At 50.5% G+C, this 26,091-nt stretch overlaps 1 protein-coding gene across 7 annotated transcripts in view; it reads right to left on the reverse strand.

Annotated features, from left to right (window-relative positions):
- The window catches only part of LOC134354606 (BRD4-interacting chromatin-remodeling complex-associated protein-like), a 168,575-nt gene that overhangs the window by 64,723 nt on the left and 77,761 nt on the right, over positions 1-26,091 (reverse strand). For all 7 annotated transcript variants that reach the window (XM_063063609.1, XM_063063608.1, XM_063063607.1 and 4 more), the window contains 4 exons: positions 25,365-25,504; positions 11,558-11,603; positions 7,075-7,117; positions 5,512-5,577 (listed from right to left, as the gene is read on the reverse strand). In XM_063063609.1, coding sequence (XP_062919679.1) covers positions 5,512-5,577; positions 7,075-7,117; positions 11,558-11,603; positions 25,365-25,383 — 174 coding nt within the window. In that variant the 5' untranslated portion in view covers positions 25,384-25,504. The remainder of the gene's footprint in view (positions 1-5,511; positions 5,578-7,074; positions 7,118-11,557; positions 11,604-25,364; positions 25,505-26,091) is intronic.

The raw sequence follows: 26,091 nt of genomic DNA on the forward strand, positions 1-26,091 counted from the left end.
GGTGGTGAGGGTCGCGAACGGTGAGCGATGAGGGTCGGTGATGATCGGTGGTGATGGTCACAGACGGTGGGTGGTGATGGTCGCTGACGGTGGGTGGTGAGGGTCGGTGATGATGGTCACAGACGGTGGGCGGTGAGGGTCGGTGATGGTCGTGGACGGTGGGTGGTGATGGTTGCTAATAATCGGTGGTGATGGTCGCTGACAGTGGGTGGTGATGGTCGCTGACGGTGGGCGGGGCGGTGGTGAGGGTCGCTGACGGTGGGTGGGGAGGGTCGGTGATGATCAGTGGTGATGGTCGCGGACGGTGGGCTGTGAGGGTCGGTGATGATCGGTGGTGAGGGTCACTGACGGATAGTGAGGGTCGGTGGTGATGGTCGCTGACGGTGGGTGGGGAGGGTCGGTGATGATCGGTGGTGAGGGTCGCGGACGGTGGGTGGTGAGGGTCGGTGATGATTGGTGGTGATGGTCGCTGACGGGCGGTGAGGGTCGGTGATGATGGTCGCTGACGGTGGGTGGTGAGGGTCGCGGACGGTGGGCGGTGAGGGTCGGTGATGGTCGGTGGGTGGTGAGGGTCGCGGACGGTGGGTGGTGAGGGTCGCAGCCGGTGGGTGGTGATGGTCGCTGACGGTGGGTGGTGAGGGTCGGTGATGATCGGTGGTGATGGTCGCTGACGGTGGGTGGTGAGGGTCACTGATGGTGGGCGGTGAGGGTCGGTGATGATCGGTGGTGAGGGTCGCTGACGGTGGGCGGTGAGGGTCGGCGACGGTGGATGGTGAGGGTCGCTGATGATCGGTGGTGAGGGTCGCGAACGGTGAGCGATGAGGGTCGGTGATGATCGGTGGTGATGGTCACAGACGGTGGGTGGTGATGGTCGCTGACGGTGGGTGGTGAGGGTCGGTGATGATGGTCACAGACGGTGGGCGGTGAGGGTCGGTGATGGTCGTGGACGGTGGGTGGTGATGGTTGCTAATAATCGGTGGTGATGGTCGCTGACAGTGGGTGGTGATGGTCGCTGACGGTGGGCGGGGCGGTGGTGAGGGTCGCTGACGGTGGGTGGGGAGGGTCGGTGATGATCAGTGGTGATGGTCGCGGACGGTGGGCTGTGAGGGTCGGTGATGATCGGTGGTGAGGGTCACTGACGGATAGTGAGGGTCGGTGGTGATGGTCGCTGACGGTGGGTGGGGAGGGTCGGTGATGATCAGTGGTGAGGGTCACTGATGGTGGGCGGTGAGGGTCGGTGATGATCGGTGGCGATGGTCGCTGACGGTGGGTGGGGAGGGTCGGTGATGATCAGTGGTGAGGGTCACTGATGGTGGGCGGTGAGGGTCGGTGATGATCGGTGGCGATGGTCGCTGACAGTGGGTGGTGAGGGTCGGTGATGATGGTCGCTGACGGTGGGTGGTGAGGGTCGCGGACGGTGGGCAGTGAGGATCGGTGATGGTCGCGGACGGTGGGTGGTGATGGTCGCCGATGGTGGGCAGTGAGGGTCGCTGATGATCGGTGGTGATGGTTGCCGATGGTGGGTGGTGAGGGTTGCGGCCGGTGGGTGGTGAGGGTCGCTGATGATCGGTGGTGAGGGTCGGTGGTGATGGTTGCCGACGGTGGGAGGTGAGGGTCGCCGACGGTGGGTGGTGAGGGTCGGTGATGATCGGTGGGCGGTGAGGGTCCGTGATGATTGGTGGTGATGGTCGCGGACGGTGGGTGGTGAGGGTCGGTGATGGTCGCGGACGGTGGGCGGTGAGGGTTGCGGACGGTGGGTGGTGAGGGTCGGTGATGATCGGTGGGCGGTGAGGGTCGGTGATGATTGGTGGTGATGGTCGCGGACGGTGGGTGGTGAGGGTCGGTGATGGTCGCGGACGGTGGGCGGTGAGGGTTGCGGACGGTGGGCGGTGAGGGTCGCTGATGATCGGTGGTGATGGTCGCGGACGGTGGGTGGTGAGGGTCGGTGATGGTCGCGGACGGTGGGCGGTGAGGGTTGCGGACGGTGGGCGGTGAGGGTCGCTGATGATCGGTGGTGATGGTTGCCGACGGTGGGTGGTGAGGGTCGCCGACGGTGGGCGGTGAGGGTCGGTGATGATCGGTGGTGATGGTCGCTGATGGTGGGTGGTGAGGGTCGGTGATGATGGTCACGGACGGTGGGTGGTGAGGGTCGGTGATGGTCACGGACGGTGGGTGGTGATGGTCGCGGACGGTGGGCGGTGAGGGTCGCGGACGGTGGGCGGTGAGGGTCGCGGACGGTGGGCGGTGAGGGTCACGGACGGTGGGCGGTGAGGGTCGGTGATGATTGGTGGTGATGGTCGCTGACGGGCGGTGAGGGTCGGTGATGATGGTCGCTGACGGTGGGTGGTGAGGGTCGCGGACGGTGGGCGGTGAGGGTCGGTGATGGTCGGTGGGTGGTGAGGGTCGGTGATGATCGTTGGTGATGGTTGCCGACGGTGGGTGGTGAGGGTTGCGGGTGGTGAGGGTCGGCGACGGTGGGTGGTGAGGGTCGGTGATGATGGTCGCGGACGGTGGGTGGTGAGGGTCGGTGATGGTCACGGACGGTGGGTGGTGATGGTCGCGGACGGTGGGCGGTGAGGGTCGCGGACGGTGGGCGGTGAGGGTCGCGGACGGTGGGCGGTGAGGGTCGGTGATGATTGGTGGTGATGGTCGCTGACGGGCGGTGAGGGTCGGTGATGATGGTCGCTGACGGTGGGTGGTGAGGGTCGGTGATGATGGTCGCTGACGGTGGGTGGTGAGGGTCGCGGACGGTGGGCGGTGAGGGTCGGTGATGGTCGGTGGGTGGTGAGGGTCGGTGATGGTCGGTGGTGATGGTTGCCGACGGTGGGTGGTGAGGGTTGCGGGTGGTGAGGGTCGCTGATGATGGTCGCTGACGGTGGGCGGTGAGGGTTAGTGATGGTCGCTAACGGTGGGTGGTGAGGGTCGCTGACGGTGGGCGGTGAGGGTCGCTGATGATCGGTGGTGATGGTCACTGACGGCGGGTGGTGAGGGTCCCGACGGTGGGTGGTGATGGTTGCCGACGGTGGGTGGTGAGGGTCGCCGACGGTGGGCGGTGAGGGTTAGTGATGTGGTCGCTAACGGTGGGTGGTGAGGTTCGCTGACGGTGGGCGGTGAGGGTTAGTGATGGTCGCTAACGGTGGGTGGTGAGGGTCGCTGACGGTGGGCGGTGAGGGTTAGTGATGGTCGCTAACGGTGGGTGGTGATGGTTGCCGACGGTGGGCGGTGAGAGTTAGTGATGGTCGCTAACGGTGGGTGGTGATGGTTGCCGACGGTGGGTGGTGAGGGTCGCCGACGGTGGGCGGTGAGGGTTAGTGATGGTCGCTAACGGTGGGTGGTGAGGGTCGCTGACGGTGGGCGGTGAGGGTCGCTGACGGTGGGCGGTGAGGGTCGCTGATGATCGGTGGTGATGGTCACTGACGGCGGGTGGTGAGGGTCCCGACGGTGGGTGGTGATGGATGCCGACGGTGGGTGGTGAGGGTCGCCGACGGTGGGTGGTTAGGGTCGCGGATAATCGGTGGTGATGGTTGCGGACGGTGTTCGGTGAGGGTCGCTGATGGTCGCTGACGGTGGGTGGTGAGGGTCGGTGATGATGGTCGCGGTCGGTGATGATGGTCGCTGACGGTGGGTGGTGAGGGTCGCTGATGATCGGTGGTGATGGTCACTGACGGCGGGTGGTGAGGGTCCCGACGGTGGGTGGTGATGGTTGCCGACGGTGGGTGGTGAGGGTCGCCGACGGTGGGTGGTGAGGGTCGCGGATAATCGGTGGTGATGGTTGCCGACGGTGGGTGGTGAGGGTTGCGGACGGTGTTCGGTGAGGGTCGCTGATGGTCGCTGACGGTGGGTGGTGAGGGTCGGTGATGATGGTCGCGGTCGGTGATGATGGTCGCTGACGGTGGGCGGTGAGGGTTGGTGATGGTCGCGGACGGTGGGTGGTGAGGGTCGGTGATGGTCACGGACGGTGGGCGGTGATGGTCGCGGACGGTGGGCGGTGAGGGTCGCGGACGGTGGGCGGTGAGGGTCGCGGACGGTGGGCGGTGAGGGTCGCGGACGGTGGGCGGTGAGGGTCGGTGATGATTGGTGGTGATGGTCGCTGACGGGCGGTGAGGGTCGGTGATGATGGTCGCTGACGGTGGGTGGTGAGGGTCGGTGATGATGGTCGCTGACGGTGGGTGGTGAGGGTCGCGGACGGTGGGCGGTGAGGGTCGGTGATGGTCGGTGGGTGGTGAGGGTCGGTGATGGTCGGTGGTGATGGTTGCCGACGGTGGGTGGTGAGGGTTGCGGGTGGTGAGGGTCGCTGATGATGGTCGCTGACGGTGGGCGGTGAGGGTTAGTGATGGTCGCTAACGGTGGGTGGTGAGGGTCGCTGACAGTGGGCGGTGAGGGTCGCTGACGGTGGGCGGTGAGGGTCGCTGATGATCGGTGGTGATGGTCACTGACGGCGGGTGGTGAGGGTCCCGACGGTGGGTGGTGATGGTTGCCGACGGTGGGTGGTGAGGGTCGCCGACGGTGGGTGGTGAGGGTCGCGGATAATCGGTGGTGATGGTTGCCGACGGTGGGTGGTGAGGGTTGCGGACGGTGTTCGGTGAGGGTCGCTGATGGTCGCTGACGGTGGGTGGTGAGGGTCGGTGATGATGGTCGCGGTCGGTGATGATGGTCGCTGACGGTGGGTGGTGAGGGTCGCTGATGATCGGTGGTGATGGTCACTGACGGCGGGTGGTGAGGGTCCCGACGGTGGGTGGTGATGGTTGCCGACGGTGGGTGGTGAGGGTCGCCGACGGTGGGTGGTGAGGGTCGCGGATAATCGGTGGTGATGGTTGCCGACGGTGGGTGGTGAGGGTTGCGGACGGTGTTCGGTGAGGGTCGCTGACGGTGGGTGGTGAGGGTCGGTGATGATGGTCGCGGTCGGTGATGATGGTCGCTGACGGTGGGCGGTGAGGGTTAGTGATGGTCGCTGACGGTGGGCGGTGAGGGTCACTGATGATCGGTGGTGATGGTCGCTGATGGTGGGTGGTGAGGGTCGGTGATGATGGTCGCGGTCGGTGATGATGGTCGCTGACGGTGGGCGGTGAGGGTCGCTGATGATCGGTGGTGATGGTCACTGACGGTGGGTGGTGAGGGTCGCTGACGGTGGGCAGTGAGGGTCGCCGATGCTGGATGCTGCTTTCCTACACTCTATAGACGTACTCAAAAGAGTGGAGGGCTTTATCCACGAAGGACTGGGCTGTCGCGAAGCCAGTCAATATACTCTGCACTAGTCATCTACAGAAGTTAGGCCCCCTCTTGACCAGATTTTTCACCACTGTAACAAGTGATCCAGGAACCTACTCGTGGAAGGGAACTGTAAAGAGGAAGGGATTTTAGGAAGAAGCTACAGAGAGAGACCCCACAAGAGAAGCAGGGTTGTTTGTTGAGTGTTTGGCATAGTCCGTGCCTTTCACCTGCTGCGTAAATGTTTAGCTCAGGAGAGATCACAGTGAAGCAAGAGGAAAGGGGGCGGCAGGCAACACTTACAGATGCGTCGGTGAAGAAAGCACTGGCCGGGTCTGTGCTTGTGTCGAGGAGATCTTCACCATCAAGCTGTTGATTGAATCAGAAACATGTTTAAAGGTGTTATCTGCAGCCACAGTCACCCGATCCAGGTTTACTGGACCAGTCGTGGAGATCCCTCAAAGAGCACAGCTTCTCAACAGCGAGAGCAGAGGGGAGCTGGAGATGTGACCTGGATACAGAAGACAGGGGACTCCGGTCAACACAGCTCAACAGTGGGCAAAGATCCGTGTTACGCACCGCTCTCACCATAGCCCAGGGCGAGTGCAGAGACCAGACTGCACCAGCTAATCTCACCATGCACACAGACTGGGCAGTGCATTGGCACAGTGTGTAAAGCCAGACTTGGGCTTCAGTCCCAGTCTCCGACACTCTGTGTGGAGTTTGCACACTCTTCCTGTGACTGCTTGAGTTCCAATCCGGTTTTCCTGACCGTATCTCAAAGACCTGGGGGTTGGTGGGTTAACTGGGCTGACTGTAGCTTGTCCAAGGATCTGGGGGGGCGCAGAGGGAGCTAATGGAAATGGGGGGGGGGGGAGAATGGAGTGCTGTTAGTGTGAATGAACACTTGTCGGTCAGCACTGATGCGACTGGCTGAATGGCCCATTTCCTGGTTACATCTCCATGATTTAACATTACTGGCGGAATCAGTATTAACCTGAAGGAAGGTTACAGCAGAGGTGAGGGGATGCAGAGGGGAGGGTGTGGATAGAGGTGGGGGAGGGTGCAGATAGAGGTGGGGGAGGGTGCAGATAGAGGTGGGGGGGTGGGCCTAGATAAAGGTGGGGAAGGGTGGGGATAGAGGTGGGGGAGGGTGTGGAGAGAGGTGGGGGAGGTGGGGGTGGGTGTAAATAGAGGTGGGGAAGGTGGGGGTGGGTGTAAATAGAGGTGGGGGAGGTGGGGGTGGGTGTAAATAGAGGTGGGGGAGGTGGGGGTGGGTGTAAATAGAGGTGGGGGAGGTGGGGGTGGGTGTAAATAGAGGTGGGGGGTATAAATAGAGGTGGGGTGGGTGGAGTTAGAGGTGAGGGGAGGTGGAGTAGTTTGGGGCAGAACAACTGTGGGGCCACAGACCAAGACAGCCGCCACGGGGGCGGGGGGGGAGGGAGTGAAGGCTGCTGGGGGGGGGAGGGGAGGGCGTGACGGCTGCAACGGGGGGGCGGGTAGGGGAGGATGTCACGGCCACCACAGGGAAGGGAGGTCCGGACACGCATTAGGAAGGATGTCAAGGCATGCAGGCGTGTGGCTGGGACTCCGAACTACTGTGGATGATACGGAGAACAAACAAGAGAAAACGGGTTTAGCTGGAGCAGGTTAGGAATAAAGTCATGGATTTAGAATGGGTGGCTCGGGAATGGAAGTGGGGAATGATTTCACAGAGCAGCTTAAGAGAGGGGCACTGTACCCAGAGTACAACCTGGCACTCCTTATTGGACAAACATTGGGAACAGGAGGGCTGACCGGGACACGTGAGATTTTAGAGCATCGAAGAGAGCCAATACAAATCCCACATCAGCAAGTCAGTCTTACCTGGTCTGAACCATGCAAGAAGTCATTTAGAGCCTGGGGGTCACTGTGAGGGAGGGAGAAGATACATTTTAGGAATGGCTACAGGTTCATCTGATCAAAAGCCGACAAAACAACAAGGACTGGGATGGTACAGATCAAACACACGTCTTACACCACCCAGTCCTCCCAATGATGGACATGCAGTGTGCGAGGGAAGCGCTCCCCCCTCTCAAACGCACAACCTCCTCATCCTGATGGGACAAACAGGGAAACTCGGATTTGGAAATGTATCATCCCTTCACCACCAGTGGCCCCACACCCTGAGACTCGTCCCCAACAGCACCCTGGCAATGTCTTCACGTGGATGGCTGTGGCCCAAGGTCATTCAACAGCACCTTTTCAACCAGCAATGGGCTGATTTGATGTGAACTATTAATTCTCTGTCTTTGTCTATCCACCTCCCTTTCTCCCCCTCTGCCTCTCTCCACCCCCCTTCTGCCTCTCTCTCTTCCTCCCCCTCCACCTCTCTCTCTACCCCCCACCCTGACAGACACTGCCTGATCAGCTGAGTGTTTCCATTCCTCCCTGATTTCAGATTTCCCGCTGTTCATGGTTAATATACGCGGAGGTCAGCACATGAAGCCACTCGTAATGAAAGAAACCTCAAAGACACCAGACATCAGTGGACACATGAAGTGGGTTAACCACTGAGTCACTCAAAACCTGGTAACGATCAAAGCCACAGCTGTACCCGAGAGTTTCAGTTAAGGGACAGTCACAAAAATAACCCTGTGTGTTATTTAACAGAAATCATTACAGCGAATTTAAAAGCAGGCCAGATAAAGGACAAGAGATTTGCAAGGCCGTGGTTTTGCACACTATACACGTGGGTAATCCTCGTCACAAATAACCAGAGCAGGCAACAGAATCTGACCACAGACACTAGAACTGCCAGTGTGGAGATCGGGCGGGGCAAGCCTCCTTCACTGGAGTGTTTGGCGGGGCTACTCCGTGCACTGCATGAGCAGAGAGCTTGTGACCTCCATGAGCAGATCTACAGACTATGCGTCACCTCGGGATGACAAACCACACGTCCTCCACTTCTACCACCGCTGGGAAAAGTATACCCATCCTCGTTACTATTCAGACCAACTGGCCACATTAGGTGACTTGCGGCAGTGTGAAACTGCCAAATCCTGTCTGCTGGAACCCAGCAGGCAATGGGTGGGGTGTGTGCTCCCAGACAACAGCAGCATGGCCGACCAACCAGAAGCCTTCACCATCTGAGATCAGGCTAATTACCAGATGCAATTACCCCGACGACTCTCCACCTCTCCAAACCACAGTCCCGAAACCCTCCTGCACATGGGTTGCTGTGATCCCTCCTTATAATTGCCAGTTCTATATGCAGGGAAAAGGGTGGGAGTCGGGCAAAGACCATACAGTCATAGAGCACTACAGAAGCAGGACCTTCGGCCCATCGAATCCATGCCGACCCGGTCTTCTGCCTAGTCCCAGTGAGCTGCTCCGGGACCACATCCATCTACCTATCCAAACTTCCTTTATACGTTACAATGGAATCTCCATCCACTACTTGGGCTGGCAGCTCGTTCCACACTTGCAGCACCCACTGAGTGAAGAAACTCCCTTTAAATATTTCACCTTTCATCCCTTATCCTAGTTCTGGTTTTATCCAACCTGAGGGTAAACGCCTACATACATTTACCTTATCTATATCCCTCAATTTTGAATACCTCTATCAACTGTCCCCCTCATTCTCCTGCACTCCAGGTAACAACCCTTTCCCTCCAACTCTTTAAATATTATTGAGATCACTCCTGTAGGTAGGTGACTAGAACTGCACACAATACTCTAAATTTGGCCTTTTGCATGTTGTATGATGTGGGTGATTATGGTCTTTCAATGACTGTGATTATTCTTTGCAAATTTTTTTCACAGAACTGGTTTGCTATTGGATCGACTGGGCTTATACTCGATGGAATTTAGAAGATTGAGGGGGGATCTTATTGAAACGTATAAAATCCTAAAGGGATTGGACAGGCTAGATGCAGGAAGATTGTTCCCGACGTTGGGGAAGTCCAGAACGAGTGGTCACAGTTTGAGAATAAAGGGGAAGCCTTTTAGGACCGAAATTAGGAAAAACTTCTTCACACAGAGAGTGGTGAATCTGTGGAATTCTCTGCCACAGGAAACAGTTGAGGCCAGTTCATTGGCTATATTTAAGAGGGAGTTAGGTATGGCCCTTGTGGCTAAAGGGATCAGGGGATATGGAGGGAAGGCTGGGGCAGGGTTCTGAGTTGGATGATCAGCCATGATCATACTGAATGGCGGTGTAGGCTCGAAGGGCCGAATGGCCTACTCCTGCACCTATTTTCTATGTTTCTATGTTTTCTATGTTTCTGGGTAGTGTCTTTACAAGACGGGTGACCCCAGCCATTATCAATACTCTTCAGAGATCGTCTGCCTGGCGTCAGTGGTCACATAACCAGGACTGGTGATCTGCACCGGCCGCTCATACGACCATCCACCACCTGATCCCGTGGCTTCATGTGACCCTGATCGGTAAAACAACAACAGGATGCAGAATAAAGTGTAAGAGCTACACGGAAAGTTCAGTGCAGGTAAACGATAAGGTACAAGATGTTAACTGGGGTCAGACCACAATTGGACAGGGGTCTTGGAGAAGCGACACAGAAGATTGTAACATTGGAATAGGGAGTTGCTGGTCTCCCCTCTCACTGATACGGGAGCGACCTCCCTCTCCCTGAATGGAGAGAGACACAGCCTGCCTGACATACCAGTGCGGGTTTGTGAACTGTAGTTTGATTGGGGGTGGTGGTGGGGGGGGGGGGGGAGGAGCCTGGTCACCTCATTATAAGGAGGACGGGGAAACTTTCCGGAGGGCGCAGAGGAGATTTACCAGGATGCTCCCAGCGGGCATGTCTTTCGAAGATTCGTTGAGCAACCTACGGCTTCTCTCTTTGGAGCGAAGGAGGATAAGAGGTGACTTGACAGATGCGTACAAGGTGATAAAAGTGGACAGATTGGGTGGACAGCCAGAGATTTTTCCCCAGGCCAGAAACGGCTAATACCAGGGGCTATAACTTTAAGGTGTTTGGGGGCAAGTACGGGCGGGGGTATGTCAGAGGTAAGTTTCCTTTTAAAACACAGAGAGTGAGGAATGTGTGGAACACCTTGCCAGGAGTGGCAGGCTGCAGGGTGGCGTAGTGGTCAGCACGTGCTTTATTGTGAAGGCGACCAGGGTTCAATTCCTTCTGCTGCCTGTAAGGAGTTTGTACGTTCTCCACGTCACTGCTTGGGTTTCCTCCGGGTGCTCTGGTTTCCTCCCACAGTCCAAAGACGTACCGGTTGGTCGGTTAATTGGTGATTGCAAACTGTCCCATGACGGGATTGCTGAGCACCACGGCTCAAAGGGCCGGAAGGGTGGACGGACAGACAGACACTGTAAATTAAAAAGATACGTTAGGGGCGTTTGAGAAAGACTGAGATAGGCACATGGATGATAAAAATGGAGGGTTACATTGGAGAGAAGAGTTAGTTTGATCTGAGAGTCAGTTAGAAGATCGGCACAGCATTGTGGGCCGAAGAGCCTGTACTACCTGTGCGATGCTGTAACGTCCTATAAACAAGGTAGATTGTGAGGTTGAGAGTCCATCTTGTATCAGAGAGTCTGATAACAGTAGGATGAATAGTTGGTAGCCTGCCAACTCTCTGTATAGTCAATGCTCTCTGCACTACAAATGGGAGGTGCTGCAGTCAGGGGAAGGTGCACACTGAGAAGAGTTTGAAAGAGGAAGAGGGACGGCTTCCTCCCGCTCCACCACCCCACCCCTGACCTGTAGCCTGGTCCTCAGCAGGCTGCACCTCATTCTCAAAATAAGAACAGGTTCTGCTGGAGTGGGCAGAACATAAACATCTTTGCCCACGCTCCAGCCAGTGGATAAGCACTGACTCTGAAGGTGGAACTAATGCCTGGTGTGGAGGGAGGGGCCACTGCACAGGATCTGAAAAAGCTGCAGAAAGTCGCAGACTCAGCCAGTTCCATCCTGGACACCTGCCTCCCCAGCATCGAGGACATCTTCATTAGGTGATGCCTTCAAAATGCAGCATCCAGCATTAAGGACCCCCATCACCCAGGACGTGCCCTCTTCTCATTGCTACCATCAGGGAGGTGGTACAGGAGATGATCACACACACTCGACCATTCAGGAACACCTTCTTCCCCTCCGCTGTCAAGATTTCAGAATGGACAATGAACCCATGAACACTACCTTGCTATTGTTTTGCTCTGTTTTTGCACTATTTAAAATATATATACAATTCTTACTGTAATTTGTAGATTTTCTTGATGTATTGGAACGCACTGGTGCTGGAAAACAACAAACTTCAAGACATAGGCCAGCGATATTAAACCTGATTCTGATTCTCAACAAAACCAGTCCAGTTGGTGCTTAGTACATACCAAATTACATCTAGCAGACAACGTCCATCTTCATCATCCATGTCAACTGTAAGGAGAAAGACAAACCATTATACAGACGCCATTGCAGGCCGGGATAGCGTCAAAGGAATTCGCATTTCTATAGCGCCTTTGCAAACCTCAAGGAAAACCAAGCAGTCAGACCCCTTGAAGCTGATCTTTTTTTTAAAATGGCGTTATGTTTGTAAACTAGGAAACAGAGCCAACAGAAGCACAGAGATCTCCCACAGACTTAGAAAGTGAAGATCACTGGATCACCTGCTCCTATGACGTTTGTCGAGGAACAAATATTAACCCTGGAAAGCTCGGGGAAATCCAGTCCTTGAAAAGGATACGTGGGATATTTAACTTTGATTGGAGGGAATGCATAAGATGCCCATCCCACCCCTCACAATACACTCTACTCCCTCCCCCTCGGCACCACAACCTCAGGTTGTGAATCAAACTGGAGCAAGGAATGATTCCAGTGTCTCCGGATTTAACACGCATCAAAGTTGCTGGTGAACGCAGCAGGCCAGGATGAAGGGTCTCGGCCTGAAACGTCGACTGTACCTCTTCCTAGAGATGCTGCCTGGCCTGCTGCGTTCACCAGCAACTTTGATGTGTGTTGCTTGAATTTCCAGCATCTGCAGAATTCCTGTTGTCTCCGGATTTAAGGAGACTTCAACCAATTAAACTACAAGTGGCTTACAAGACCTTAATATATAGCAATAGAATATATAGCCATTCGGCCCAGGAGTCTGCTCCATCATTTTATCACGGCTGATCCATTTCCCTCTCAATCTCATTCTCCTGGAAGCAGCTTCTTCCTGACAAATCACTTCAAGATTGTTTAACACCACATCTAGTACAAGTGTAAGGAGAACAAAGTAATTGTGACCCCAGATCTGAAGCAGCACAAAAAAAGCACAATAAGATAAAGAACAAACTAATAAAAGTAACACAATAAATACATTGACATAAGACAGCTTATATGCATAGATTAGAAGTCCACAATGGTTAACCAGCACACAATACTGGGCAACAGGAGTGACCGACAGGAAATGATAAAGTAGTGGTGGTCGGGGGTGTGGAGGGGTGGGTCAGTCGGTGGAGATGTCGATCAGCCTCACTGGTTTGGGAATGTAACTGTTCTTCAGTCTGGTGCCGGATGCTACGTAGGTTCCTCCCCGATGGGAGTGGGACAAGCAGTCCATGAGCAAGGTGGGTGGGACCCCTCATGATGTTAACTGGTCCTTTTCCGGCACAGCCTACACTGGCGGGGAGGCTGCTGCTGGTGATGCACTGGGCAGTCTTGACTACCTGCTGCAGAGCCTCCCTGTCCGCCGAGGCGTGGTTTCCATCGCATACAGCATGTGAGGATGCTCTTTCGTGCACCTGTAGAATGACCTGTGACCAGGGCAGCACTGCCGTGTAGGGGTTAGCACGGCGCTTTATATCACCAGCGACCTGGGTACGATTCTGCCGCTGCCTGTCAGGGGTTTCTCCGTTCTCCCTGTGACCGCTCTGCTTTCCTCCCACAGTCCAAAGACCTACTGGTTGGTGGGTTAACTGGTCATTGTAAATTGTCCTGTGGTTAGGTTAGGTTAGGATAGGATAGGATTTAATTGGGAAAGTGCTGGACAGTGCAGCACGAAGGGCCTATTCCATGCTGTATCACAATAAGTAAATAAAATAAAAAATGGTTTCCCACACTCCTGCAAGTAATGAGTAATTACTGAGGACAGATCTTCCCTTCATTACTTGTTACATACACCTGTTAGGGTGCACTCTCCAGTTACCTTATAAGGTAACCATAGCCTTCAGCACCACCATCAGCAGCAGAACAAATCTCTAAGGTATTGTGTGCTGGTTAACCAGCTTATCCACTGGGACAGAGGCTAGAGCAGTCCAGAAAGATGGTGTCCTCTAACAGAATGGCCCAACAAGTTTGCTTCTCCTGGAGAGGGAGGGGGAAAGTCAGGGCACAGAAAGGCAGAGGGTCAGACCAGGGTTTGGTGGTAAAGAGATTGGACTTGGGGCAGGAAGTGGAACAGCAGCTTTACAACTTCTGAGGCAGATACAAGAAACTTGTAAGCAGATAGCACAAACAAATATCAGTTAAACTTTAACCACACCAAATGAGATAAGGAACATTTGGTCTAGCAACATGTAGAACACGGAACCATATAGCATCGGAAAACCATTTGGTGTTCACATGAAACCAGTGGAGAATCTGTGGAAGTCACTGCCACGGACAGCTGTGGAGGTCAAGTCATTGGGTACAGTTCAAGTGGAGGTTGATAGTTTCTTGATTAGTCAGGGTGTCAAAGGTTACAGCAAGAAGGCAGGAGAATGGGGTTGAGAGGGATAATAAATCAGCCATGATGGAATGGCAGAGCAGCCCCAGAGGGCTGAATAGCCTAATTCTGATCCTATATCTTCTGGTCTTATGGAATCCTACAGTTTTGCAGTATATTGTACATGTATATAGTTAAATGACAATAAACTTGACTTTAGTCACATCAGTTATGTGTGGATCTGAGGCATCGATGAACAAGGCATTTTCATTCCTATATGCAATACTACTTAATCTCCATAATGTTAAGATATTACTGGCAGGAAATGTGAAAATTAAGTGTGTGTGTGTGTGTGTGTGTGTGTGTGTGTGTGTGTGTGTGTGTGTGTGTGTGTGTGTGTAAAAAATAAAAAACAGAAAACTAATAAAACTTGTAATCAAAAATCTCACTAAACTAATCCCTATGCCCATACAATGTCCATACCCTTCCATTCTCGGTATACTCAGATGCCTAAGAATCTCTTAAACATTTCCATCATATCTGCCTCCTCCACCACCCCAGGCACCCACCACTCTTGTGTGTAAAAAAATCCCTGACCTGGCCATCTCCATTGAACTTGAAGTGCATGCTGTGTAGTAATTAAGACATTCAATCCAGGGAAGATTACACTGTCTTGTCCTATCCACCCCACCTACGCCACTCATAATCTTACTCCTCCCAGCCTCCAGTTCTCCAGAGATAACAATCCAAATTTGCTCAACCTCTCATGATAGCACATGCCCACTAATCCAGAAAGCAACCTAGCAAACCTCTTCTGCACCCTCTCCTATGCCTCCACATCCTTCCTATATTGGGATCATCAGCACTGAATGCAATGCTGCAGATGCGGCCTAACTAGATTTTTATAAAGCTGCAATATAATTTCCTGACTCCTGAACTCAATAAAGGCAAGCATACCAAATGCCTTCTTGTATACCCCATCAACCTGAGCACCTGTTTTCAGGGAACAATGACTTGTACCCCAACACTGTTAAGGTCGTCAACCGCATAGTGTCTCTTTACATGCAATCTGACAACGTTTTAACCCTCATATTTGGCAGGGTTAAACACCATGTACCATTTCTCTGTCCATATCTACAACTGATCTATATCCTGCTGTGTCTTTTGGCAACACTCTACACCATCCACAACACCACCAATCCTTGTATAGTCTGCAAACTTACTAACTTACCCACCTGCCTTTTCATCCAAGTGATTTACCAGGAACAGCCGACATCCTAATACCAGTCTTAGCGTGTGTCTAGTTTGTCCAGTCGTGGAACAATCAGCCTCTCTGGGTCCAACAAAACCTGGCCATTTTGTCAATAATAAGTGGAGCTTAGGAGGATTAGTGGTGCCTAATGGCGACTCCTTTGTTTGCATCTTTGGAAAAAGCTCTATCTCCATCTTTAATATCTCTATTTTTCCCTTTCAGGGTTCTTTTGAAGGCCCTGAACTGGAGTTACACACTGACTACAGTTCTTTGCAGGAATGGAACCCGTTCCCAGGGTTTTACAACCGGCCGTTGTGGTTCGGCATGCCAAAGGCTCGGCCTAAGAATCCGGCTCAGATTCGGAAGCCGAGGATCTCGGGGCTCCGGAGACAGACAGATCGAGGGTCGGTGTCACGACAGGAGACCCATATGTCGTCTGGGGAGTCGGGATATCTGCGGCCATGTGCCCAGTTTTTTGGGCACAGAGCTCGAGAAAAGCAATGTAACGGACTTCTAACATCGTAAACCAGTGAGTTGTTTGTTATGTCTCCCCACTCGCTGGGAAAACGGGAACACCTCCTTCTCCCTTATTAGGGGGAGAGAGAGAGCCTGTGGGATGTTGAATACCGGGTGAAATGCAAAGTCTTTGGGGTAACTGCAGGTCTGTGTCTTTGCTATTGCTTTGCTCACACTTGAGAGCTTGGTGGCGGTGCTGATGCGTTGTGGTTTTGCCGGTGGGGAGACGGGGAATTGTTGCTTGCTGCTGCTTACATGCTGGGGGGGCACTTTGGGGTTCTAACATTTAACTGTCATTCGTTCTTTGGGGCACTCCTCTGTTTTCATGGATGGTTGCGAAGAAAAAGCATTTCAGGATGTATATTGTATACATTTCTCTGACATTAAATTGTACCTCTGAATTCCCTCACCCATGATGTGCCTCCAGTCTCATCCAGGGATACCCCTGTCTGCTTGGCTCAGCTGTTCACAGGCCGATCCAGTAACAGAAGCCAGTAGCCACTGGGCGGGCAGGTCACTGGCCTGAAATCTGTGCGCTTCAGGAGTTCTCTAGCCAACTCACACTCCCTTCCCCACTGCCACCTCCCATGGCAAGATGACAGGATCATCAGAGAACAGGGAGCCCTTCTACCGCGGGTCCTGACAAATGATATAACATGTAAATCGCCTTCAGAGAAAGCCATTGTCTGATGTAACCTGTGGTTCACCTGCGCCAGTGGCCGAGACATGATGGGAAATCCGACATAAAGCTGAGGGAACTGTAAGGTAGAGAGAGGATTGTGATGGGTAACTGGAGCTACAGATGTGTGAGCAGTCTTCAAACACAACTAGTTTTATGCAGCTGCTGTTGGGTGCAGGAGTGCAAGTTAAGATTTAATTATCATTGAACCATACATAAACATTGCCAAATGAAACTGCATTGTTCCGGGGCCGAGGTCCAAAACACACCATCATCAGCACACAGCACATATAGTTACGATAGCAGGCGACATACAGTCACACAAAAAAAATATAACCCCATGACCCTGAAATGGCATGCCCTGTAGAACGATGGTGTACGGGGATGTTGTACTGGTCCAGCTTGTTCTTCTATCGAGCAACCACAGGAGGGGAGTGGCGAGACAGCACCCGAGAGAGTAGCACTGAGTGAACACCAGAGGGCAGCACTGATGGGAGGGCCCAGCCCCAACCCAGCACGGACTCAGGCTACAGAGTGTCACAAATACATGTAGTATTGGATCATCTTTCTCAATAAATAAATAAATGAACAAAAATAATGTTTTTGTGTTATTTATTTAACTGGGTTCTCCTTATCTAGTTTTCAGACTCACCGTGAAGATCTGATCACATTTTAGGCCATACTTATGCAGAAATAGAGAAAATTCTACAATGTTCACAAACTTTCTAACACCCCACTGTATTTAAAGTAGAGGTTGGTAGGTTCTTGACACAGTAAATTTCAAATTGTCCCATTCAGGCCTAAAGATTTAATCGCTGCTAAGGATCTCTTACTCTTGTGGGATAATGGTGGGGGTGGGGGAAGGGACAGTGGTCACTCTGCTTGGCAGGTGAGAGACTTGTGGCTGTGAAACAATCTCAGGCTCTGGGATCTCCTCGGGACTGGTTGTACGAGTTGTACCGTGGAGAGCATTCTGACAGGCTGCATCACTGTCTGGTATGGAGGGGCTACAGCTCCCTCTTGGGCACTAGCCTACAAAGTACCCAGGACACCTTCAGGGAGCAGTGTATCAGAAAGGCAGTGTCCATTATTGAGGACCTCCAGCACCCAGGGCTGCCCTTTTCTCACTGTTACCATCAGGGAGGAGATACAGAAGCCTGAAGGCACACACTCAATGATTCAGGAACAGCTTCTTCCCCTCTGTCATCCGATTCCTAAATGGACATTGAATCCTTGGACACTACCTCACTTTTTTTAAAAATATACAGTATTTCTGTTTTTGGCATTTAAAAAAAATCTATTCAATATACGTAATTGATTTACTTATTTATTATTACTATTTTTTATTTTATTTATTACTATTTTTTCTCTCTGCTAGGTTACATATTGCATTGAACTGCTGCTGCTAAGTTAAATTTCACGTCACATGCCGGTGATAATAAACTTGATTCTGAGATTGCAGGAAGTGGTTCTGATAATCCTGGGCACCTTTCTCCTCGAATCATCGACTTTGCTCTCTCAAGGGAGGGAGAAGATGGCGGCGCAATGCAGGGTGTGCGGCCTCTCCGGTGAAACGATATCGCATTTGTTAAATAGGGGCCGTGCACATTCCTGATTTGATGGAGACAGACGTGAGAGCACAGAGGAACATCTGGAGAAACTTCTGAAATGCCCGCTTCGCTGCCGCTGCTACTGTGCGATCGAGAATCTCCGGAGGGCAAGGCCCAAATCCTCGGCTTTGCCTGTTGCTGGCAGCCGGGGCCGGGGTGGAAGCGCTCGGCAGAGATGGTGCTCGGTGTCGGAGGCTCGAAGTTTTAGGATGGACTGAGTCGGACTGTGGTTGGGTGCTTCCAGGGTGCTGCATCGGCAAGTTTGCAGCACTGGAGGTTCATGGCAGGGAGAGTTTTTCTTCCTTCTACCGTCTGTGTGAGATGATGGGACTTTCGAGAGACTTTGAGACTTTTTTTTAAACCGTGCCCATGGTCTGTTCTTCATCAAATTCGGTATTGCTTGCACTGTTGTAACTATATGTGATGATTATGTGGTTTTTGTCAGTTGTTTAGCCTTGGTCTGTCTTGTGTTTCTGTGATATCACACTGGAGGAACATTGTATCATTTCTTAATGCATGCATCACTGAATGACAATAAAAGAGGACCTGAGTGTCCTCATAATAAAAAAAACTGATCAAAGTGTCGTCACTAGACGCAATCCCCACTGTGTAGGAGTGGTCCAGTTTTATCCTTAATCTTCCCAAGTACCTCTGTAGTCCCTCGCAAGGACTGCTTGCCCAGGGGTGAAACATCAAACCTCCTTGTTTAGGGAATCCTCAATATGCCTCGGCTGTTTGACCTGCACACTCCTTCTGAGATTGGGATTAAGGAGATCCAAGCGAAAGTGCAAAGGAAGATCCAGGAAACCAAAATAGTCGGTGAGTTGCTGGTTGCGGAGTGCGCTGTATTGTGGTATGCAAGGAGGAAACTGGTGAACTTGTGATTCAGTGTATCGTGCTCTGCTGTCATTGCTTGCAGTGCGTTCTTTAGTCTCTGGACAACCCTTTCTGCCAAGCTATTTGTAGCTGGGCGGTACAGTTCAGATGTAATATGTCTTATTCCATTCATTCCCAGGAATGACTGAAACTGTTCCACAACAAGCTGTGGTCCACTGTCTCTGAGCAAGTATTCTGGTAGAGGCTTCTCAACACAACAACAGTGTGCGAGGCTGTAGTGCAGTCTATTGGAAACACTTCTGGCCACTTTGTAACTGCATCCACTACTGCCAAGAACCACACGAATCCCCCGCCAGGGCAATGCAGAACATTGCTGGGAATGGAGAGGCACTGCTCTCGGCAGCTCCTGCACGTGGTGGCATCCTGAATGCTGCATGGCAAGTTGCTCGATGTGCTGATCCATCCAGGGCCACCAGACAAAGCTTCAAGCCAATGCTTTCACTTTGAACACGCCCAGATGACTGACACGTAGCTCCTCCAGCATCTCAACTCTCAGCTTGGCTTGTACAACAACTCTCAATCCCCAACTAAGGCAACTCCTGTCAAGGGCAAGTCCATCCTGGTAAAAAAAAATGGGGGAACTGGAAATCTGCTGCACATTCCAGCCAGTTTGGGTGGCCAAGTAGATCTGAGACAGTGTGTGATCTTCTCTAGTTTCCTTTCGGATCATCTCTGCCATAATAGGGAGACTTTTGATCTGCGTTGGTGAGAATACGTCAAGAGCGTGTTCACTTTTGTAAATTTTTCAAGTAATTCCTTTTTCAAGGGTAAACAGGACAATCAATCAGCATTTCTACAATTAATCGTCCTCTTGACTTCAAATTTGTAATTGCGTCCTGCAAGAAACAGGCCCCATCTCTGCATTCGTGCTGTTGCTGTTAGTGGAACACCCTTCTGTGGATTAAAATGGACACCAGTGGTTGACGATTGGTAATGAGGATAAACTCTCTCCCACACAGGCATTGGCTGAAACGTTCTACACCCCATACCAGACAAGGCCTCTCGGTTCATCTGTGTAATCTTTCTCTGCAGTGGTAAGGGAACGTAATGTAAAAGCTATGGGCCGTTCACTTCTATCATTTATAACATGTGATATGACTGCACCTACAGCATAAGGAAAGTCGTCACAGGAAGGCTTCACTGGATAATGCGGATCTTCATGTGTCAGTACACCGTCTGCAGTTGCCATTTCCTTTGCCTTTTGGAAAGCCACCTCACACTGCTTTGTCCATTGCCATTTCTTCCCAATCTGCAGTAATGAGTTCAAGGGGTGCCAAGGGGTACCGGATATAGTAACTGACAAATCCCGAAAAAGACCTCAACTATAACATGTTCTTTGTCCCCGGGGCATCCAGCACTGCTTGAATTTTCTCAGCATACCTGTGTAATCCTTGTGCATCAATGGTGCGACCACAGTAAGTGATGCTTGGCTTAAAGAATTCACACTTGTTGTACAATGCTCTGAGCCCATAATCCTCTAATTGTTTTAAAACTGTCTTGAGATTTTGGAGATGTTCCTTGTCATCCTTACCAGCAACAATCACATTATTCAAGTAACAGTGAGTGCCCGGGCAGCCTGACAGCATCTGGTCTATAGCTTTCTGCAAGAATGCAGGTGCAGATGCTACTCAAAAATAAGACTATTTGTGAGCATTAATGGTAAGCAACACTTTTCTTCCATATCCATTTGAAGATAGACCTCAGCTAAGTCCACTTTGCTGAAGTGTTTTCCTCCAGAAAAATTTGCAAAGATATCCTCTACCCTGGGGAGAAGATATTGATCTACTTTTAGTACTGGGTTGATGGTGACCTTAAAATCACCAGAGATCCTGACAGACCCATTCCTCTTGGCTACTGGGACCACTGATGTTGCCCATGGGCTCCACTCAAACTTTGAAAGAATTTCTTCAGTCTCCACGCAATCTAGCTCACTACTTTATCACAGATGTTATTAGTAACCAAACGGGCTTTGTAAAACTTGGGTGTGGCATTTTCATTTAACACTGTTAATGAAATGTTTGAGTTGATAGGTTTGAGTTTTCCAGTGCCATCCTTGAAACAGTACTGTGGTATCATCCAGTACCTTCCTTAATCACTTTCAGTTGACTCCATTGTGGGGGACATGGCATGCAAATAGTGGATAGATCTCCAATCACAAGTTGTAGTGGTCTCACCCAATCAGAGCCCAACAATGCTGGCCCTCCTGTTCTCACCACATAGAAGCCCAATGTGACTTGTTGGTTATTGTATTTCACTGTTACAAATGTCATTCTCACAAGAGTTATCTTTTCACCATTACAAGTTCTTAGACAGAGGCTTTTGTCCAGTCTCTTTGAAATGCCATTCAAAATCATTTTGTGGAATGACTGAATCAGCCAAGCCAATGTCCAGTTCCATTTTAATTAATTTGCTGTTCACTTCTGGGGTAAGCCATATTACTCATCTGTTGTTAGTTTTCACATTGTAAATCTCAAGGCTACCCATTCCTGCATCACTCTCATCATTACCATATTTTTCATCAATGGTAGGCAGATTAGAGCTCTTTTTGAAGCTGCAACGTGACTTTTTATGTCCTCAGTGCAGTCTATTTATTTTTGTCTGCCCGACATGCTCTTTGTATGTGTCCTACTTCGTTAACATTTTCAAGTTTCACCTTTAAACCTGCATTGGTCCGGTGTACGTGAGGCCCTGCCGCAATGGTAGCAAAATTTATTTGGCCAGGCAGGTTTCTGCTTAGAGGTTGCAACTGTGTTCAGGCCAACTTTCATATCTGACTGCAACTCAATTGTGTCTCTGGCTGCTGTTTCCATATATACAGTGATTTCAACGCTCTTTCAAATGTGAGTTGTGCTTCAGTTAGGAGCCATTTTTTGAATGCTTTCTTGCAAGATTCCACAAGCTAAGTGATCTCTCAGTGCATCATTAAGCTCATTGCCAAACTGATAATACTTGGTCTTCAATTTAGCCACATACACTGAAATAGACTCCCCTTCCTATTGATTCTGCTTATGAAACCTAGTGTTCTGCAATCAACTATGGTTTCAGTTCTAAGTGTTCTTGTATTACATTCATGATATCAGCAAAGCTCATTTCAGCTGGTTTGGTTGGAACAAATAAATTTCTAAGCAAACTGTATGCTTTTCCATGCATTGCACTCAGTAAGACTGGCACTGGCTTTCATGGCCCATTTCATTTGCTTCAAAATACTGCCCAATTCACTCAGTATACATCATCCAGTTATCATTTGTGTTAGCGAATGCATCTATCTTTCCAATGTAGCCAACCATTTCTGCTTTTTTTTTTATATATATATATATATATATATATACACAAGATTATTTTCACCTGTTAGTCACTGTTTATGAACCTGTGAATTTCATCCGTTTTCTGCTTTTTAAAAAAAATATAAACACGACTCTCTCTCTCTCTCCCTCCCTCCCCCACTCTTCCAAAGAAATACAGAGGTAGTCATCTCAGGTTCATTTTAAAACTACCTTGTTGCCACAGTTATGTTTTGTAACTCCAAAAAACTCAGTGAAAGAGAAACATAGAAGCTGGCGATACTCGTGTACTCAGCTTCTTTTCTTTAGTGAGGCACTCACATACGATCTGGTGGCATAATGATATATGGCATTCATGTACTTCTTACATATAACCAGAATAAACTATGTAAGCAAACAAGAATGCTTAATCAAACAATACATCTACAACATTACTGAAATATTAAATACACAACAGTATTCCTTCTCTTCTCCCCACCTTCCCGTTCAGGCATATTCCCATTTTTTTTCCAGTCCTGATGAAGAATGTCGGCCCAAAATGTTGAATGTTTATTCCCCTCCCATGAATGCTGCCTGACCTGAGTAGCTCCAGAATGTTTTGTGTGTGTTGCTCTGGATTTCCAGCACCTGCAGATTCTCCTGTGTTTGTGAAAAGAGAAAAGAGGCTGGATTTCCTGTTTTGTTTACTTATTATGTTTGTGTTGCTCTGCTCAACATTGTGGCCATACCTCAATAAGTTGGCATGAGTGAGTGGCGACACTGGTTGACTGCCCCCAGGGTTAGGTCGTTAACAGAAACAATGCATTTCACTGTCATGCATGTGATAAAAAAAAATCAAATCTGGAAATTATTCAGATCTGAATCTAAATTATTTTATAAACTTCTATCAAGTCTCCCTTCGGTTTCCTGACTCTCCAGAGAAAACAAGCCAAGTTTGTCCAAACTCACCTTATGCCTATTGTTTAATGTTAATTTTGGTTTGCAAAAAGATAATTTCAGTTTTACAAACCAAGTCCAACAGAGGCAAAGCCCTCCCAACCATTGAGCACATCTACATGAAATATTGTTTTGATGTTTATCTTTAGAAGCTTTTTGTATGACGCATAGCTCCGGGGGTGAACACCTAATGGGTTTTATTTTTCTCACTTTTCCTTGCTTTAGTAGGGTTTTTTTCTCTTTTTTTCTGTCACCAAAATTTTTTCAACCTTTAAAACAATGGTTTTTTTTCTTGCGACATTGTAAGTATTGCCTACTTCAATGTACTCTTGTTAATTTTGGATAATAATAATAAAAAGATGTGAAAAGAAAGAAATATTGTTGCAGGAAAGCAGCATTCATCATCAGGGTCCCCCATCGCCCAGGACATGTTCCCATCTCACTGCTGCCATCAGGCAGAAGATACAGGAGCCTCAGTACTTGCACCACCAGGTTCCAACTTCACTTGCCCCATCAGTGAGGGAACTGTACCCACAACCTATGGGCTAACTTTCTAGGACTCCTCATGTCATGTTCTTGATATTTATTGATTATTTATTATTATTGTTTCTTCTTTTCGCAATTGCATAGTTTGTTGTCTTCTGCACTCTGACTGATTGCCATAGTTTGGTGGTCATTCATTGATTCTGTTATGGTTGTTATTCTATGGATTTGAGGAGGATACCTACAAGGAAATGCATCTCAGGGTTGTACATGGTGACATATGTGTTACTTTGATAGTAAAATTTACTTTGAACTCAACTTCATCCAGCAACCCTTGTTGTAAGTTTTGATTGCAACATTGCACCCTCTAACTATACTCTAGTGGGTATAGTGTGAACAAAGGCAAACTACTGGAGATGGTGCTGAGCTGTGACCTCTGCTGAATCACAGCTCACATTTAGTTGCTTTTATGAAGTTTCTGAGGATCGTTTGGGTGATAGAGGAGGGAGTTAGGGCTTAGGGATAGGAGTGTGGGGTTAAAGGATTCTATGTGTGTGGGTGGGAGGGAGAAATGGGACTTAATTTGCTGTTGCAACACAGACAAAACACAGGAGGAACTCAGCAGGTCAGGCAGTATCTGAGGAAAAGAGTAAACAGTTGACATTTCAGGCTGAGGCCTTTCTTCAGGACTGAGAAGGAAGGGGAAAGACTCCAGAATGAAGAGGTGGGGGTGGGGAGGGGAAGGAGGATAGCTGGAGGGTGATAGGTGAAGCCAGGTGGGTGGGAAAGGTCAAGGGCTGGAGAGGAAGGAATCTGATGGAAGAGGAGAGTGGACAATAGGAGATAGGGAAAGAGGAGGAGTTCCAGGGGGACATTACAAGCAGGTGAGAAGTAAAAGGTTACAGTTATGAATTTTGGTGGGGGGGGGGGAAGAGTTCTGCTCTCCGGAAAGAGAAATTAATATTCATGCCATCAGGTTGGAGGCTACCCAGCCAGAATATAAGGTGTTGCTCCTCCAGCCCGAGGATGGCCTCATCCTGACACAAGAGCGGCCATGGACCAACACGTCAGAATAGAAATGAGAATACGAATTTAAATGTTTGGCCACTGGGAAGTCCTGCTTGTGGCAGATGGAATGGAGGCGCAGGGTGAGGCGGTTCCCCCAATTTATCACGGGCCTCACGTTGTCTTTGCTGTTGTTGCCCATCGTGTTCTGTGTTTTTCTGCCAAGCATTGGGGGTATGCTCTGTAGGCACTTGAATGAGTGGCAACACTTGCAGACTACCCCCCCCCCACACCCTTAGACACATTGGTTGTTAACGCAAACAATACATATCATTGTATGTTTCGATTTACGTCTGTAAATAAATTTTAGTTTTGAACTAATCACAACTTAACACACAGTGACTGAGTATAACCAGCCCATCCCCGTCATCTCTTGGTGGGGCAGGGAAGGAGAGGAATCTGGGAGAAGAGCTTAAGAAAGCAGAGAAGTGTACGAGGTGGTTACCACAATTGCCTACAGTGCCGGCAATCATCGATTGGGGTTCAATTTCACTGCTCTCTATAAGGAGCTTGTACCTTCCTCTCGTGACTGCATGGGTTTTCCCCCACAGTTCAAAAATGGACGGGCGAGGGTTAGTGAATTGTGGGCACGCTACGGTGGTGTCAGAAACGTGGCGACTCTCGCGGACTGCCCCAGCACGTCGTGAAACAATCACCCAAATGGCACGTTTCTCCACAGACGTGACAAATAAGGCTAGTCTTTGAATTGAAAACTCTGCCTTGGGTTTCCCCGCCATCTACAGGAGTCTGCGTCACTGAAGCAAGGTTCAGAATCAACCTTGTTGAGTTACCTGCATGAGCAGACATCATAGAAATCCTGGAACGCGCCTGGGCTTTAAGCGTCTCCTGGTCCCCTATTGCAGTGTAGAATCTGCCAGAGGTTGCTGGATACCCACATTACGTCGCGTGTCAGCTGCGTACAAAGCTTTACCTGCACAGAAAGACATTATTACAAGCTCGTACACTCTCAAGGCTTAGTACAACTGCTCTCTGCCCATGCCCAGCGCTATCGTCCTCCACCCACTCCCCTCTGGCCAAGTCTCACACAACTTCCATCGACCCTATTTATTGATCTGGGGACACAGCATGGGGCAGGCCTTTCTGGCAGAGCAAGCCACACCATACAGACTGAACCCGAGCCCAATCACAGGGAATTTTCCCAATGACCAATGAGCCTACTCACCGGTACGCCTCTGGAATGTGGGAGGGAAGTGGAGCACGGGAAGGAACTCACAACGGGGATGCCGGAATTGAACTCTGAACTCCGCTGCCCCGAGCTGTAAATGCATCAAGGCAGACCCTACGCTACCGTGCCACATGCCTAGATAATTTACAATGCTCAATACACCCAAGAAGCACACTCAAAATGCTGGAGGAACTCAGCTGGTCAGGCAGCATCTATGGAAATGAATAAAAGTCAACGTTACGGGCCAAGGCCCTTCATCAGGACTGGAAATATAGAACATAGAATAGTACAGCACAGTACAGGCCATTCGGCCCACAATGTTGTGCTGACCC

This window comes from Mobula hypostoma, chromosome 12 (assembly GCF_963921235.1).
Source record: "Mobula hypostoma chromosome 12, sMobHyp1.1, whole genome shotgun sequence".
In the NCBI taxonomy this organism is placed as follows: domain Eukaryota; kingdom Metazoa; phylum Chordata; class Chondrichthyes; order Myliobatiformes; family Myliobatidae; genus Mobula; species Mobula hypostoma.